Consider the following 16,342-nt stretch of genomic DNA (forward strand, 5'->3'; position numbering starts at 1 on the left):
TCCCAAGGTCCAAAATCCATCCAGATCATCTTATCTTCTCACAGACACCTAGTCTCCCTTTCAACAAATGCCTCATAAGCCTATGTGCCCAATTCTGTCAAAGAAGTCAAATTTCACATGTAAAAAAGACTACAGGGAAAAGAAAATATTTATCACAAAAGAAATAACCATTAACGGTAGAACTACAACATAAGCATATAGTTTAGCACCCAATATATATCAGGGGCTAGGGTTAAAAAAACAACAACAATAACAATGAAGCTGATCCTATCTTCCAGGAGCTTACATTTGTTAAGTAAAATGTATACATATAAATGGTACATATGAAATAAACACAAGGCTTTAAATGCCAAACAGTGGAGTCTGTAAATGACTCCAAAAGAAAGAGAGAGACACTAGAGCTTACTGATTGGCGTATAATTTAAATACCTGTGCTTCTGATTGCTAGTTAGGTGTCAAGAATAGACTGAAGAAGGGAAACATATAGAAATGCAGGAAGACCTATTAGGAGGCAATAGTTCAGCAAAGTGATGATAAGGACCTGAACTAAGGGGAAGGCTATGTCAGTAGAGAGAAAAGGATGAATGAGGGAGATGCTGGAGAGGGTGTATGTGTGTGTCTGTGTGCGTTACACACACATAGACACACACAGAGACTGACTTAGCATCCTCTTTCTCCTCCTCATAAATAACATTTATATAGCATGTATTAAATATCAGGCACTTTACAATTATTACTTTGTTTCATTCTCACAACAACTCTTAAAAGTAGGTATTATTATTATTCTCATTTTACAGATGAGGAAACATGGTTAAATGACTTGCTCAGAGTCACTTAGCTATTAAGTATTTGAGGCTGGAATTGACTAATTTCAGGCCCAGTATTCTATCCACTGAACCACTAAGCTGCCTAATATAAGAGGAGGGAGGGTGAAAAATTGAGGATGACTCTTGAAATGTCAAAGTTGGGTTTACTGGAAAAATGACAGTGCAAAAGAAAGGATGACATTTGGAAAAGGGATAGATGGGGGGAAAGAAATTAGTTTTGATTTTGACATACGAAAACAGAGATTACTATTATATCATATTTTAGTTTTATAATAAAATTTAAAATTTTATTATTCTGTTTTCTCTTCAATTTGACCACAAGGATTTTGAGGGCTAGAAGTTATAATAATAATAATATTGATGAAGATGATGAAAACTCACCTTCCTCCATCACTTTAATATTAACAAAGTGTTTTCCTCAGATAATCTGTTAAATAGGCAGACAAATATTCACATTCCCACATTAAAGATGGGGAAACCAAAGCTAAATGGGGTGATGTGGTCCCAACTGTTCACAGTCCCATAGGTATTATGTGCCAGAGATAGGATTCAAGCCCAAGTTGGTTGATTCCCAGTCCTTTGTTTTTCCACTCTATTCCATACCTTGTTGGGCCTGGGACAATGACAGTGGGAACAGAGCAGAAGTTCAATCACTTCTATACCATGTCAGCTCATATTACCCTTTAAGAGAGGCAGGATTTGGCCTCCCCACACCCTAGAAGGAGAAGGAAAACCTAGCAGTTGATAAATGATACCATGGCACAGCTGAGACTATTGGCAACAACCAAAACTCCCTATTACACTGCCAGGTGCTTAAGGAAGATTCTGTTGTTTTTCAACTTTGCATTCCTAATGTGGAACAAGAACTTTGTACACTGTAGATGCTTAATAATAACTGGTTTGTTGAGATACAAGACTTTACTACTAGGTTTTAGAGAAGGAAGTCAAGCAGTTCCATACCTTATTATCATTTCCACCTGATGCAAGAAGCTGGTGATCAGTGGACCACTTTAGCCCACACACCTCCTGCCGGTGACCTTGCAACCGTCGTTCAGTCTGCACAGGGGGTGTTCGGATATCTCTCTGAAGAATCATCCTATCCCTGCTCCCAGAAGAAAGCTGGTCTGCATTCCAGGCCAATGCACCTAAGACAGAGAAACAGTAACCTGAGAAAGTATACAAGGATGCTGCTAGGAAACCAAACCGAGGCAGCCCTGACAGATGAGCAACTGTTCTATGAAATCTTCCTTGGAGAAGATCAGAAACATGCAAAGTTTTGCTTGGGAAGTGAAGCGAGTTAAAAATCCCTGCCTCCAAACTGCTAAATTAGAAAAATATTACGACTCTCAGGATACTGGAGTTTCACCAATCTTGTGTGCCTGACGGCTGAATCCTTGTTATAAATTCTCAATAAATGGCATCCAGTCAATCAGGTGGCCAACAAGTATTTATTAAGTGATTGTTATGTGTCAAGTACTATGTTAGGTAATAGAGACACAAATATAATGAAAAGTTCCTACCCTCAAGGAAGTCAAAGTCTATAGCCAAGGGAGATGTTATATACATAACACACATAGGCACATGCAAGGCTTGAACTGAACAGCTGAACCCACTCTTCAAATTATGGAGAACTCACTTAAAAAATATATTTTATGTTTTTTAATTTCCTCTTTCCCCTCCACACTTTCAAATGTGAATGAAGGAAAAACAAAATCTTTGTTACAAACGTGTAGAGTCAAGCAAAACAAATTTTCATTTTTGCCAGGTCCAAAAAAAATGTCTCATTCTGGGTTCAAATCTCTTTGTCCTCCATCAAATGATAGCATGTTTCATCATGAATCTTCTGTAACTGTAGGTGATTATCATGATGATCAGAATTCCTAATTCATCCAAAATTGCTTGTCTTTATCATACCGTTGTATTTGCATAAATTTTTTTCCTGGTTCTGCTCACTTCATTCTGTGTTGGTTTATACAAGTCTTTCCAAATTTCTCTGTAACCATCCCCTTCATCATTTCTTTATATTTCCCAATAGAATTCCATCACATTTATACAATAACCATACTGTTCAGCTATTCTCCAATTTATGAGCACCTCTTTAAATCCCTATACTTTACTATTTCAAAAAAAAAAAAGTTTCTTCTCTCTCTGAATTTTCATAGAGCCTTAGGGTGTGTTCTGCTTAAGATGAATCTCTCCCCTCTATTTCCCAGTTGGGTGAAATGTATTTTAGTACCCAAATCTGTGTGTATTCTTACTTTGAACAATTTAGATGACAGTAAATTTCAAAGGTCAGCCATTCTCCCCAAAGCTCTTTTCCTTGTGTACCCTAATTATATGGGGGAAATTTTCCTAATCTTTTTTTCCTCCACCTGTATTCCTTTTTTCCTTCCTTTCCATTCTTCTTTTAAGATCTTCAGGCCATGGCAGAACCATTCCTAGGACTTGTCTAGGAAAATTGATTCTGAGATTTCTGATAATGGCAGGGTTCAGAAGAGATAGATCTGCCACCTTTCCAACTTAGAATATAAAGTTTATCTGAAATTGATCAATCAATCCTTCCTTCTCATGAAAGTAAAGTCCTTTGTTCCTTCCTTTAGAAAATTGTTCCTTCTCTGTTATCTTTTTCATTGCTATCCCTTATCATTATATTCATTCATATTTACCTTGTTATGTTTGTATTAATTCATGTGTTTGAATTTCAAAATTCTATACAGTTAAGATCTTTGTCACATGGAATTATCTTCAATATGGTCCATGTAATTTTCAGAGTTTATTGTTTAAGATTTTGTACCTAAACTGTTAATTCTCTTTTCAACTTTTTTCTTCCACAGCTCTCATTTCTTTTCCAAAAATTTTTCCCCTCCATAATTCTTATTTCATCAACAAAAACCTTTTTTTAAACAATTAAAAAAAAAAAAAACTTGCTTCTTATCTTCCAGGAATTTTAGTTGCATTTGTCTCCAAGCAGTGTTATTCCTTGAGCTTCTGCTAGATGTTTGATACTTATTTTCTTCTTGTGGATTTGTGTCTTGAGCATCTCTGACAGAGGAACAACTCTTTATGATAGAATGTTTTATTTTGGTTTTTTGATTTTCCTCTTTCTTCCGAATGAAGTTCTAACTTTGAATTTGATGCTATTAAGAGCTGGACTTAGTGTGGTCCTGTTCCTTTCTTTGGTTATTGAATAATGTGGTATTCTAAGATCTCAGGGTTGGCTCAAGCATTGAAATATTCCCAAAATGGTCTGACCCAAGGTGCAGTCTGAACATTGCAAATTCTTGACCTGGGTATGGGTTTGAACAAGAGTAGATTATTTCTGAACCCAGCCACTATTAGCAATCTAGGAAACCCAGCTGATTCAGAGTTACAAGAGTATAGATTCCCCTTTGGTCTGTGATTTCCACCAAGGTTATTCCTCTGCAGACTTCAAACTGGGGTGGAACCTGGAAATGATACTCTATTCTGCTCCTGGTATCTGAGCCATAATTTTATCATTTGATTCTGAACTTGTTCTTCACTCTGCATAGGTACCCAGGGGAGGTAGAGGAAAAAGGTCTTTTTATCAATGCCCCTTGGATCTGACTTAGAACTGGATAGTGAGCCTCTTTGCACTTGTTCCACTTGCACTTGTCTGGTACCCCTAATACACAGATTCTCCCTGGTTGCTAGATGCTTCACATGTCAGTATCCTCTGCTCTAAGGCTCTTTCACAGTGAATTCTGTGTCCCCCTTATGCCAACCCAGCCTAGGAAAATGATTCACTCATGTTTTTTTTTTCCCCCTGAGGCAATTAGGATTAAGTGACTTGCCCAGGTCACATAGCAAGGAAGTGTTAAGCATCTGAGGCTGCATTTGAACTCATGTCCTCCTGATTTCAGGGTTGGTGCTCTATTCCCTGCACCAACTAACTGCCCCTCACATTTTTTCTTAGCTATTCCCATCTAGGTTCAGTCTGGTGTACTTTCTAGAGCTAGATATTTGGAGGTTTGTTGTTTTTTATTTTTCCTGGGGAGGAAGGGGACGGCAACGAGTTCCTCACTGAAATGTTTCTTCCTATTTTGACATCTTGGCTCACCTGGGAACTTGCTTTCTTGAGAAGGATAGTGAAGTACAAAGAATGCTGTTTGTCCATTTGGGAAATTTAAACTAGGCTCAAGCTGCTAGATATTAACATGATCTTCAATCTATGGAGTGAAATCCCAGTTTAGTGATTTAGGTAATTTCCTCCTACCCTCTTATTTTTGTTGCTGTTTCTTACCAACTCTGGCTGTGTGACCTTCTAGCATGGACAGTTTCTTCCCTGCAGCTGCATCCCAGATCTGTACAAAGCCTTTATGTGTGCCAACTGCTACCAAGTTTCCCTAAATCAGCAAAAGACATACACAAAGAATGAACTGAGAGGGATCAGAAAAGAAAACATGCAGAAAAGGGAGAGAACGCCAAACAGATTTAGTGCTCTCCAACTTTCATAAATGCTTTTCCAGATTAAAAAAAAAACCAAAAAGCAAAAACCAAAAATTTATGGTCATAGCCTAATAATAGAAGAAGATATCTTCTTTTTTTCAGCACAATTCTTGTTCCTTTCCATTATCATGATTGCCTGTTCTGGCATTAACAGATTTGATCCAAAAATAAGATACATCATGAATTCTTTAGGGTGAGAAGGAAGGAGAAAGAGACCACCTTCCAATGGTGGAATGTCAAAGCTCTTGCTGACAAGCTGAAGAAAGGAAGAGCTGTGCTCTTATAAGGATATAGAGTGCTTGGAAGCACTTGGAAGTGCTTGGAAGGAACTAATTCCTAATTTTCACAAGTGTAGGGGACATCAAAAATGTTCCTGTTTGTTGTCTTTGGCACACACGCAACAGGCTTTAACCTTGGTATAGGATTTCATGTCATTATTAATAATAATGAGTCTTAGTAAAAGATGCTAAACAAATTCAAGGAAAACAATGACCAATAACTGGAACATATAAACAGAAGTATTATGTCAGCAACAGATTCACTTAGAAAGCATCTTATCATGTTTTAAATATTTTACATATGAGAAAACTGAGGCCCAGAGAGGGTAAATGATTAGTCCAATATCATACAAGCAGCCAATGGCAGAGCTGGGATTCAAATTCATGTTGTCTGATTTCAAATTCAATGCTCTTTCAACATTTGACTGATGTCACAAGATTATTATGTGGAAAATGTTTTATAAACGTTAGAGAGCTTATGGAAATTTCCCCCCCACTATACCATACTCTCTCAGAGACTTTCTCTGTTAAAGAAGACAATTCTAGTTGCTGCTACTCAAGAAAGAACAACAACAAATTTTTTAAAAATCCTAAGCACGGAACAGATGTTGGTGATTGTTGTCCAGTGGATCAGTCACGTCCAACTTTTTATGATCCCATTGGAGATTTTCTCAGCAAAAATATCAGAGTGGTTTGCCTTTTCCTTCTCTAGTTCATTTTACAGATGAGAAACTGAGGCGAACATGGTGAAATGACTTGCTCAGGGTATACAGCTAATAAGTGTCTGAGGCCAGATTTGAATTCAGGAAGAGCAGTCTTTCTGACTTTAGGCCAAGACTTTACCCACTGTGTCACCTGGCTATCTTACTGGGAAAAAGTCATTAATTTTTAAGAATCTTGATAACTCTTTTCGAGTTTTGAGTATCAGTTGAGTGAAACAATTTCAGCACTAAACCACCCTACAATGCCCATAAGAAACATTTTGTACTGACCCGTTCAGACCAGCCCACAGAAGTCACAGAATCTCCTTCCACAGACAGATCACACAGCCTGGTTACCTAGAAAAAAGCAAATATTGAGGTACACAACTACTCATACTCATGAGGTTGCTAACTCCATCTATCTCCATTTAACTTTCTCTCCTCCCCAGGGGTGCCAGTGTGCTCCAGCTGGGTGGTTTCCTCACAATCTACTGCGCCGAAAGTCATTTTTACTTCCAAAGCTTTTTTTCATTCCACTTGCCCCAAATGGAATGTCTTTAGTTTTCTCTCCTATCTGAATCTGATCCAGCTGTCAAGAGTAACCTCAAGTTTGTCTGAATCCTCCATTCCTCTGTTGCCTATGCCTGAAATTCCTATTGTATTGCCAATATCACACAAGTTAGCACCTGACATTTATGATTTACAAAGCACTTTATATGCATTATTATCTCATTTGATCCTCCACCTTGAGAAGCAGGCACTAACAAATTATTCTTCTCATTTTACAGATGAAGGAAATGAAGTACTGAGAGATTAAATGATATGCTCCTGGCAATTCAGCATCAGTTAGGATTTTAATCCAGGTTTACTGACTCCAGGTTCTGTGTTCTTTCTGTTACAATATAATACAGTTCCTACAACTGTAATGTGAATATAGTAGAGATTCAATAAAAGTAGAATTGATCGATAGAGGAAGCAAGAAAGGATTATGACCACTAGCCAGACTTCATCTGTTCTCATGAACAATGAGATAAGGTCTCATAATTACAGGGCAGTCAGAACTACTGTGCACAAACTGGGTGGATGCTTAGCTAGTACACTAGGCTGCCTTGGGTGAAAGGAGCAGTTCTGCACAAAAGGCTAGGATTCTAAAAGCTCTCCACATTTCCTAGGTCTTTACTTATAAAACAGTATTTAAACAGTGTGGTACTGAACCTAGAACTATTAGGAGAATGTTGCACAAAACTTAAAATGCTATAAAGATGTAAACTATTGACTTGCTTATATTATGTCATCAGCTCTGATGGTCTATGTTCTCAGATCTCTAACATTTTAATAAGTTCTATGAGCTAAAGTCCTTTCTAGGTCAAACTAAGATCGTTTTCAGCATTAAAGTTCTATGTTCTAAAGTATCTTCCATTTCAACTAAGTTGTGTGTTCTATAGTTTCTTCTAGTACTAATTGTCTACATTCTATAAATGTTTATTTTTGCTATTATGTCTCTCAGTTAACAATTTTAAGGGATTTTTCTAAACATTTTTTTTTACTTTATGACCTAAGGTCTTATCTAGCTGTAACTAACATCTGATGTGCCAAAGTTCAACAGAGAACAGAAAAATTACATTCATTTATTTGCTTTGTAAAAAAATACAGGAAACCACTTGAGAATCTTTTGTGGCAACTTAAGGTAGAACAGAACAAATCCAGCAGACTCCCCTCTTGCCCATTTCCCCTACTCTTCTACCATTATTACAAAAGGCCCATCATCCATACCTGGCTGGTACATGCACTCCATAGGTAAACACAAGTGCCCAGGCCAACACTTAGGACGTTGAGGGAAGACCAGTCTACTAGATTCAGGTAGAAGTCATCTTGGAGCTCAGGGGCATCAAGAACTTTGAAAGGGATTTTGGAAATTTTTCTGGTGGGTTTCCGTGGAGATCTTAATAACTTTTGGCTATTTACCAAAAAAAGAAAAAAATTATATAGATAGATATATATGGATGTGTGTGTGTGTCTCAACATAAGAGAAAATTTTCACATCAAGCTTTTGCCACTAGAAACAGTACTTTTCAATGGTAATGATCAATAAAAATTGATGATGAAGAAAATATACATTTTCTTTCAGTCTTTTCATGTACACAGGGAGGCAGGTCATTAATTCAAACACTTTAGTGACTATTATTAAATTCAGGCTATAGGTTTGAAAAAATTCATTAAAAATCATTTCACTCCAATTCAGAGAAACATGAGACGAGTGGTATAAAATGATAAAGTTTGAAGAATGCAAAACCAATCAACTAATAAACATGATATGATTAATTTTTTGTTTAGATTTTCAATCATACTTTTCTTTTTTTTATTATTATAAAGAAACATTCAACTGAGGAGGCAGAATTTTTTTTTTTTATAGGCATAAACATTAGTTGTTAATTAGGGCAAAAATAGTCTTAATTCCATCATTTTATGGTTTGAGAAAGTCTGGCTCAGAGGGAAGTGATTTGCCCAATATCACACCTGAAATAAATGGCAGAGCTAGGGTTTAGACCCAGGTCTTCTGATTCTCAATTCATAGTTCTTAGCATATAATGATAGCTTCCAATTATAACCCAAATCCATTTATTCTAATGTACATTTATTAGATACTCTTCAGAGTTTCATGCTGGTCACTAGAAACACATAGCTGATTTTTCTTCACTATAGTATAGAGCTCTTAAAGTCTGAGCCAGCAGGGCACAAACTCTCTCAGGTTCTAGAAGTTCCACAGATGTCAAACATATATTGTCTCACCAATGTTCTGCTGTCTAATTAAGTAGGGAGAAGCCTATCATCCATCAAGAGGTTGAACTTAAATAAGATAACAGCATGGCAACAACCCATGAAACAAAGGAAAATGTTATAGTCTATAGAGTTCTGGTCCCTCTCTTTTGTTTCTGCTGAGATAGTGCAGAAAAGCAGAAAAAGATGTAGAGCATGCTAAAAATCCTTTTAAAAACTGTCCGTAAAAACAGACATGAAATCTTTTGTCCAGTGACAAAAAATGATCAACATATGATTGAAGATGGCTTCAGTACTGACATTCTCATTCTAGGTCAACTTAAAAAGCCTAAATGGGTTGCAGGAAACTGAGAGGATAAATGGAAGGCTCTTCTTTGGCAGAGCAAGGGAAACATCATCAAATGCTAAACTTAATTATCTCAATCTACAAGAAAGCACTATACTAAGCTCTGGGGATAAGAAGACAAAAAGAAAAACTGCCCCTATTCTCAAGGAGCTTACATTCAAATAGGCAGAAGTTCAGCATTTCAGGGGGAAAGTCAGGACCAAAGGCATAGAGAAAAGAGATAGGAGTATTGTGGGGAAGAAACACGAAGAGGGCCAGGGTTGGTTAGATTTTATAGTGTGTGTGGAGAGAAATAATGGAAAACCAGGATGGAAATAAGGCTTTAAAAAAGCACTCAAGATAAACATTACCAAAAAGAAAATCATGACAATAATTGTGATTATTACAGAGAAAAAGTAAAGAAATTCTACAAAAACTTTAGTTTTTCAAATGAAATCAGCATAGCCCCTCATTATTCAACATGTAGCTGAACACTTCTATTAGTCAGTTGATAAATTTTATTAAATGTCTCCTTTATTCCAGACACTGTTGCTAGGTACTAGGGATATAATAAAGGCAAAAAGACAGTTCTTGCTCTCAAGGTCTACATAAAGCAAAATATTAGAAAATCAAGAGAAGAAAGGCGCTAGGTATGAAGGGGAATCAGGAAAGGCTTCCAGAAGAAAATAAGTTTTAGACAGGATTTGAAGGAAGCCAGGGGAAGGAGTTGAGGAGGGAAAGCATTCCAAACAGGAAGAACAGTCAAAAGGTATGCCTCTAGCTGGAATACAGGAATATCTTGTTTGAGAAACAACAAAGAAGTCATTGTCACTGTACAGTAGAGTATATAATGGCAGAGTAAGATGTAGGATGATTGTTTGTCCTTTGTTGTAGACAAAGACTTTGACATTAGAGAGATGATGCTGTGACATGCAAGTGAGGGAAGGCTGGGCAAGGTCACTTGGTTTTTTAAAACTAAGTTATTCAACAGGTCTTGGTTTGACTAAGGCCATAGCTATTCAGTGATGAAGGCTGGGAAGCAATTGAGGTAAAGAATTTCCTTTCATCGAGTCAAGAAAAATCTAAATAAATAAATACTTGATGTAAGAAGATTAGGAATGTAGGAAGGGGCCAAGCTGGTAAAGAGCTTGGAATGACAGAGGATTTCTATTTGATCTTGGAGGGGACTAGGAGCCACTGGAATTGAATGAATAGGGGAGTGACCAAAACTTTAGGAAAATCACTGACAGCTGAGTGGAGAATGGACTAGACTGCGAAGAAATTTGTGGCCCAGAGATCAATCACCAAGTTATAGTTTGCTGTCCAGGTATGAGGTGATGAGGAGCCTGTACCATGACAGTAGCAGCATTAGAAGAGAGAAGGGAGCATTTATGAGAATATTAAATAAATAAAATCAATAAACTCTGAAAAAATATCAGGGGGAGATGTAGTTAAAAATTGTTCATAACTTACAAGTCTAGGTGATTAGAAGGGTAGTATCCTTCTAGTCTTATAATAGGGAAAGTCAGGAAGAGAGGAAGTCTTGATAGGGAGAGACAGTTGAGCTTTAGATATTCTGAATTTAAAGTGAAGGAACAATCAGTTCAAGACAGCTAGTGAGATATTAAGTGGAGGTCAGTAGAAGAGCTCCTTAAGCAGATCTGACAATCATCAGCATAGAGATAATTCAATCCACAGGTGCTGATGAGATCATCAAGTGAAGTAGTATGAAAGAAGAGAAGGCAGAGGACAGTGCTTTAGAGCAAAGTGTCTTAAACTGTGAGTGAGGACACCATATGAAGTCATGAACTGAATGTGGGGATGGCACAATTATGACTTATTATCAGTAAATGTTTGATTTGTATACATCTCTATGTTTATATGCCTGGAATTGAATAAAATTTATTCATGCATTATTGAAAAAAACATGTTAAAGGTACAGGTAGGTTTCTGCAAACGAAGTTGTACAATAGACTCCTTTAGACTGATCTATAGTGGATATATGATACTACTTGCTTTCTGAAGATTAAAAAAACACACCCCAGAACCCCACAAGCAACTTAACAGAGCAAAGTGTTCTTTTAGGAGATGTAAAAGTAATGTATGGAGTTTATCATATACTTTAAAGCAGATGAAACAGAGATTCGGTTTCCTATCATTGCTGAGGATCTTTTTAATGGCTCTCTCTTTTGCCTACCGTTCATGTCTAAATAATTTAGCCTGGCATTTAAGGCTCTTTGTTATGTATTTCAGCTATCAGCAAATGAGTCAGTGGAATCTGGTCCCTCTGCCTAGAACCCAGGAATCTACCACTCAAGGAATGCCCATGGAATGACTGATAACCTTATTCTTTGGATGCACAATCTGATTGTACCTTTTGTTGCTGACTGGGGATAAAGAATATGGAGAAACTTCATTGCCATCATCAGGACTTGAGCGCTTTGTGCTGAGGGAGTACTGAAAAAAGAAATTTGAAATTAGAGAAGGAAGACATGCAACAAAAGTCTTATAGATCTAGAAGATGATCTACGCACAAACAAAATTACAAAAGAGAAACAAAGCAAAAAAGAAACTTGAAATTCATTTCATAGGAACTATGCTAGAGCTGACACACTCACACCAGTTTTCAATTACTGTTAATATAATGTATTTGAAAATAAGCATCTTTAGATTACAGTGTATACATTCTATAAAATACAGTACTAAATGACTATTATAACAAGTCTTTAAAACTACTTAGTAAAGGAGATTTTTATAATCCTTTCCCTATATTTTAACTAACCCTGTAATTTTGCAAAGGACATCAATTAGCACCAAGTCATCACCTTTAGGGTCAGAAGGGCAGAGAAAGAAAATCCCAGAGAGGTGTAACATTACTGAAATACCAAGTCTCCTATCCTACCCTAAGAGGTATGCTATAGTAAAAAGAGAATTGGCTTGACAGGCTGGGTGCTAGTCCTGGTTATGCCACTAAACTCATCATGTCACCATTTACACGTCACTAGGTAACTAAATTGAATGATTTCAAAAATTTCTCCTCCTAACTCTTAACATTCCACATTCTATGACTGCAAGCAATTCTGATGAAGGAAAAAACATATTGACTGAAGAAGAAGAGCTGGACGTGATGCCTTTTTATTTGCCTAAATATGCTTCATTTCCCAGGAGATGGTGTTGTTTCTTAATGAGACACAGCTAGTAATATACTCAAGCTCTTGTCACCTTCATTTTCTACCTATTTAAGAATGGGATGGGGTAGAAAAGCAAGGAATGAAGCTTACTGTGTCCTTCTAAGGCTCAAGAAACTTCAGTGATTTCCCACTAGCCTCTAGGAGAACCCCTAAATTCTTCACCTAGGCATTAACTCCTACCCCCTACATCTAATTTCAAAATGTCTTTTTTTAATTAAAATTTTTTTTTATTAAACCTTTTTATTTTCAAACATATGCATGAATAATTTTTCAACATTAACCCTTGAAAAATCTTGTGTTCCAATAGCCTCCTTTCCCCTCACCCCCTTCCCTAGACGGCAAGTAATTCAATATGTTAAAACATAGTAAAAAATATGTTAAATCTAATATAGGCATATTTATACAATTATCTTGCTGCACAAGAAAAATCAAATCAAAAAGGAAAAAAAATGAGAAAAAATAAAATGTAAGCAATGACAAAAAGAGTAAAAATGCTATATCCACACTGAGTTCCCAATCCTCTCTCTGGATATATAGATGACTCTCTTTATCACAAGATCATTGGAACTGGTCTGAATCATCTCATTGTTGAGAAGAACCACATCCATCAGAACTGATCATCATATAATCTTGTTGTTGCCATGTACAATGATTTCCTGATTCTGCTCATTTCACTTAGCATCAGTTCATATAAATCTCTCCCAGGCCTCTCTGAAATTCTCCTGCTGGTCATTTCTTATAGAACAGTAATATTCTATAACCTTCATATACCATAACTTATTCAGCCATTCTCCAACTGTTGGGCATTCACTCAGTTTTTAGTTTCTGGCCACTACAAAAAGGGCTGCCACAAACATTTTTGCACATGTCTTTTTCCCTCAGTGTGCCTTTTCAAAGGACTTAGTTCAAATTTGACATTTGAGGGAAACTGCAATCCTAGCCTTTTCAAACCTGACAATCTATCTCCCATGTCTTTGTATTTGCAGAAGTTATCTGTCTAAAATCTAACTACTCAATTCTTCCTTTCAGAATCCTTTATCTTCCTTCCAGGCCTTATGAACATAAGATGCCATTTTTGCAAAGTCTTCCCTGACCTCCCATAGCAATGGATATGCTTCTCTTCTCTCTTTCTTTCCCCAACTCCTCCTTTCTTCCCTCCCTGCAAATCCCCCTCCTCAAATTATTTTGCATTTCCTTTTTGTATGCATACAGCATCACTCTTACAGAATGCAAGCACCTTGTAGGCAGGGACTATTTTGAACTGAAGTGAACTGAGCCTTCTAACCCAAGGCTTCCATCTACAAGGCAAAATGTAACTTGCCAACAATTCCATTCAGAAGAGTACAGATAAATTCCCTTTGGCCTAAGCTGTCTAGACTGGTATGAGTGATCCATGGATCTTATTATATAAGAGTGATGAGTGGATCCTAATCCACTATATTTAAAATCTCCCTGTCTGTGCTTCACATCCTATTTAACCATCCACCAGGATGCCAGAACCTATCTAGCAGAGACATCTTGACATCCACCATACTGCCATGGAAATTTCTTCCCTTCCCTACTTGTCAGCACCATCCCTCTACTCTTGTTCTGGGAATAATCAAATCAACTGTCATCATTTCTACAGGAAAGGGCATGACATTACACTATACTTTGGTTCCATTCAAAATTCCTGAGACTACTCAGATCAAACCGATCATTATTTACTGACATGGTTTTTATCTCCCTTTATTAAAATAGATATCCTATAGGACAAACCCAATCATACAATTGTATACATTTATATTCCCAGCACATAGCATAGTGCTTGGCATATGGTGGGTATGTAATAAAATGATCATTCATTCAGACACTCTCCAATGTTTAGCTCCCCTCTTTCTAAAACCCACAGGTAAAGCCATGAGACAAGACTTAAGTCACTGTGGCTGCCTGAACTTACTGTGAAGAGGCTCTTTTTCTCTGGTGTGGAAGGCTGCAGCCTTCGGTCCTCTGTCTGAGGATCCTGGACTTTCTCAATTCCAGCTCCTAGTAGTTCATTCTTTAACAAGGCAGAGTAGGCTAGGCCATCTGGATAGATACAGGATAATGTAAGTGCTATGCAAAAAAATAAAGAGGGAAGAAAACCTCCCACCCAGAGTAAATGGCAAAACTCAAAGCTTCAAGCTGTTTCCACTGGTGGCACGTCAGCTACAAGTATTTCCTGGTACATGATAAGAACCAAAAAGTGAGGACTAAGTTTCCAACCTTTGCCGTTATCCGAAGTGGCATCTTTTGCTTTCCGATTCTGACTGGGTGATTTCTCATTTTCCTGAGGTAGAAAAGACGAAAAGATGTTGTGAATTTATCTTCCTTTCTCCACTTAATTCATTTATATATGGGGGCTTCTGGCTATTATTTCAACTAATTTTCCTTTTTTGGATGAGGCAATTAAAGTTGAGTAACTTGTCCAAGTTTCGCACAGCTAGCAAGTTTTTGAACTCAGCTCCTTCTGACTTCTGGACTGGTGCTCTAACCTATTGTGCCACCTAGCTAGCTGTCCCTATCCTTCACTTTTAATAAATTAGCTGAAATGGGGCTGTTAGATGATGGAATGTACAGAACACCAACCCTGGACCAGAGTTGAAATCTGGCCTCTGACACTTACCACTTCCTTGCTGTGTGATCCTGGACAAGTCACTTAACCCCAATTGCCCCAGCAAAAAAATTAAAAAGAAAAGGATAATAGCCCCAGTGACTCTATGACTATCCAAAGGCAATCCACTGCTGAGAACTGCAACAATTATAAAACTGTTCAGTTACAGATTTTTTTTTCTCCCAGTCTAGATTCTATCCTATTCTAAGCTACATAGTTTATACTACAATATAGCAAATAAATACAGAAAAGTAAATGCAAATAAAAATCAATCTTCTTTTATCCAGATTCAGTTGTTGCTTATTACTGCTTCCAGGCACATATTAGTCAATAATATTGTAGTTATGTCTTCCACTTACAACTTTCCCAAAGCTTCTGTACCACTCACATTTATTCTATGGAAATTAATGCTCCAGTTGGCTCCAGCTCTAGAAGGTATAAAGCGGTCTCCATGTTTGCTGGGAGAAGACATGGGAGAATTGGAAGGTGTCAAAGTTCGTCTCATCTCAGCAACCTGGAATTATAAAATCTGAGTCAGTAGGTAGGATAATGACTATTAAAAAGAATACTATTTCTAGTTTGCAAAGAGTTTTCCTCACAATCACCCTGGAAAGTTCAAGCCTTGTAACATTCCCATTAACAGATGAAACAACTGAAGCTCAGAAAGGGTAAGGAAGTCATGAGGTCACAGTCACATGATTAGAAGTAGAAGACATCTAGATGACTAACTCTGGGTTGTTTCTTAAGCACCATATTCAGAGAGCAGGATCCTTGCTTTTGTGCCTTTGTCCATACTATTCCCTATGCCTGGAATGTTGTCCTTCTCAAGTGTCTGATGAATTTTCCTAGGATCAGAAGACTTTTATATACAAGACTTGTATATACAAGGGCCTTTTGAGTTATTTATTCCAATCCCCTCACTTTGTGAGTGAGGAAACAAGCAGAGAGAAGCTAAGCTTCTCAAGGTTACAGAGGTAATGAATAACAGAACCATGATTTGAACCCTGATCCTCCGATTCAAGTTAATTCAATAAAGATTCACTAAGCAGCTACACTTCCCCAACTTTCAATGCCCAGTTAAGCAGCTAATTCCTGTATGAAGTTGTTTCTGATCATCTAAATGGAATTGATTTTTCCTTACTT

The 16,342-nt window shown here is 37.2% G+C and overlaps 1 protein-coding gene across 1 annotated transcript in view; it reads right to left on the reverse strand.

Moving 5' to 3' along the window:
* Positions 1 to 16,342, reverse strand: part of FZR1 (fizzy and cell division cycle 20 related 1) — a 67,773-nt gene that overhangs the window by 15,793 nt on the left and 35,638 nt on the right. The window contains exons 3-10 of the mRNA XM_051971977.1: positions 15,588 to 15,713; positions 14,812 to 14,875; positions 14,507 to 14,634; positions 11,751 to 11,833; positions 8,047 to 8,230; positions 6,565 to 6,630; positions 5,089 to 5,191; positions 1,788 to 1,972 (exon numbers count right to left, since the gene is read on the reverse strand). Coding sequence (XP_051827937.1) covers positions 1,788 to 1,972; positions 5,089 to 5,191; positions 6,565 to 6,630; positions 8,047 to 8,230; positions 11,751 to 11,833; positions 14,507 to 14,634; positions 14,812 to 14,875; positions 15,588 to 15,713 — 939 coding nt within the window. The remainder of the gene's footprint in view (positions 1 to 1,787; positions 1,973 to 5,088; positions 5,192 to 6,564; positions 6,631 to 8,046; positions 8,231 to 11,750; positions 11,834 to 14,506; positions 14,635 to 14,811; positions 14,876 to 15,587; positions 15,714 to 16,342) is intronic.

This window comes from Antechinus flavipes, chromosome 1 (assembly GCF_016432865.1).
Source record: "Antechinus flavipes isolate AdamAnt ecotype Samford, QLD, Australia chromosome 1, AdamAnt_v2, whole genome shotgun sequence".
Taxonomy (NCBI): Eukaryota; Metazoa; Chordata; class Mammalia; order Dasyuromorphia; family Dasyuridae; genus Antechinus; species Antechinus flavipes.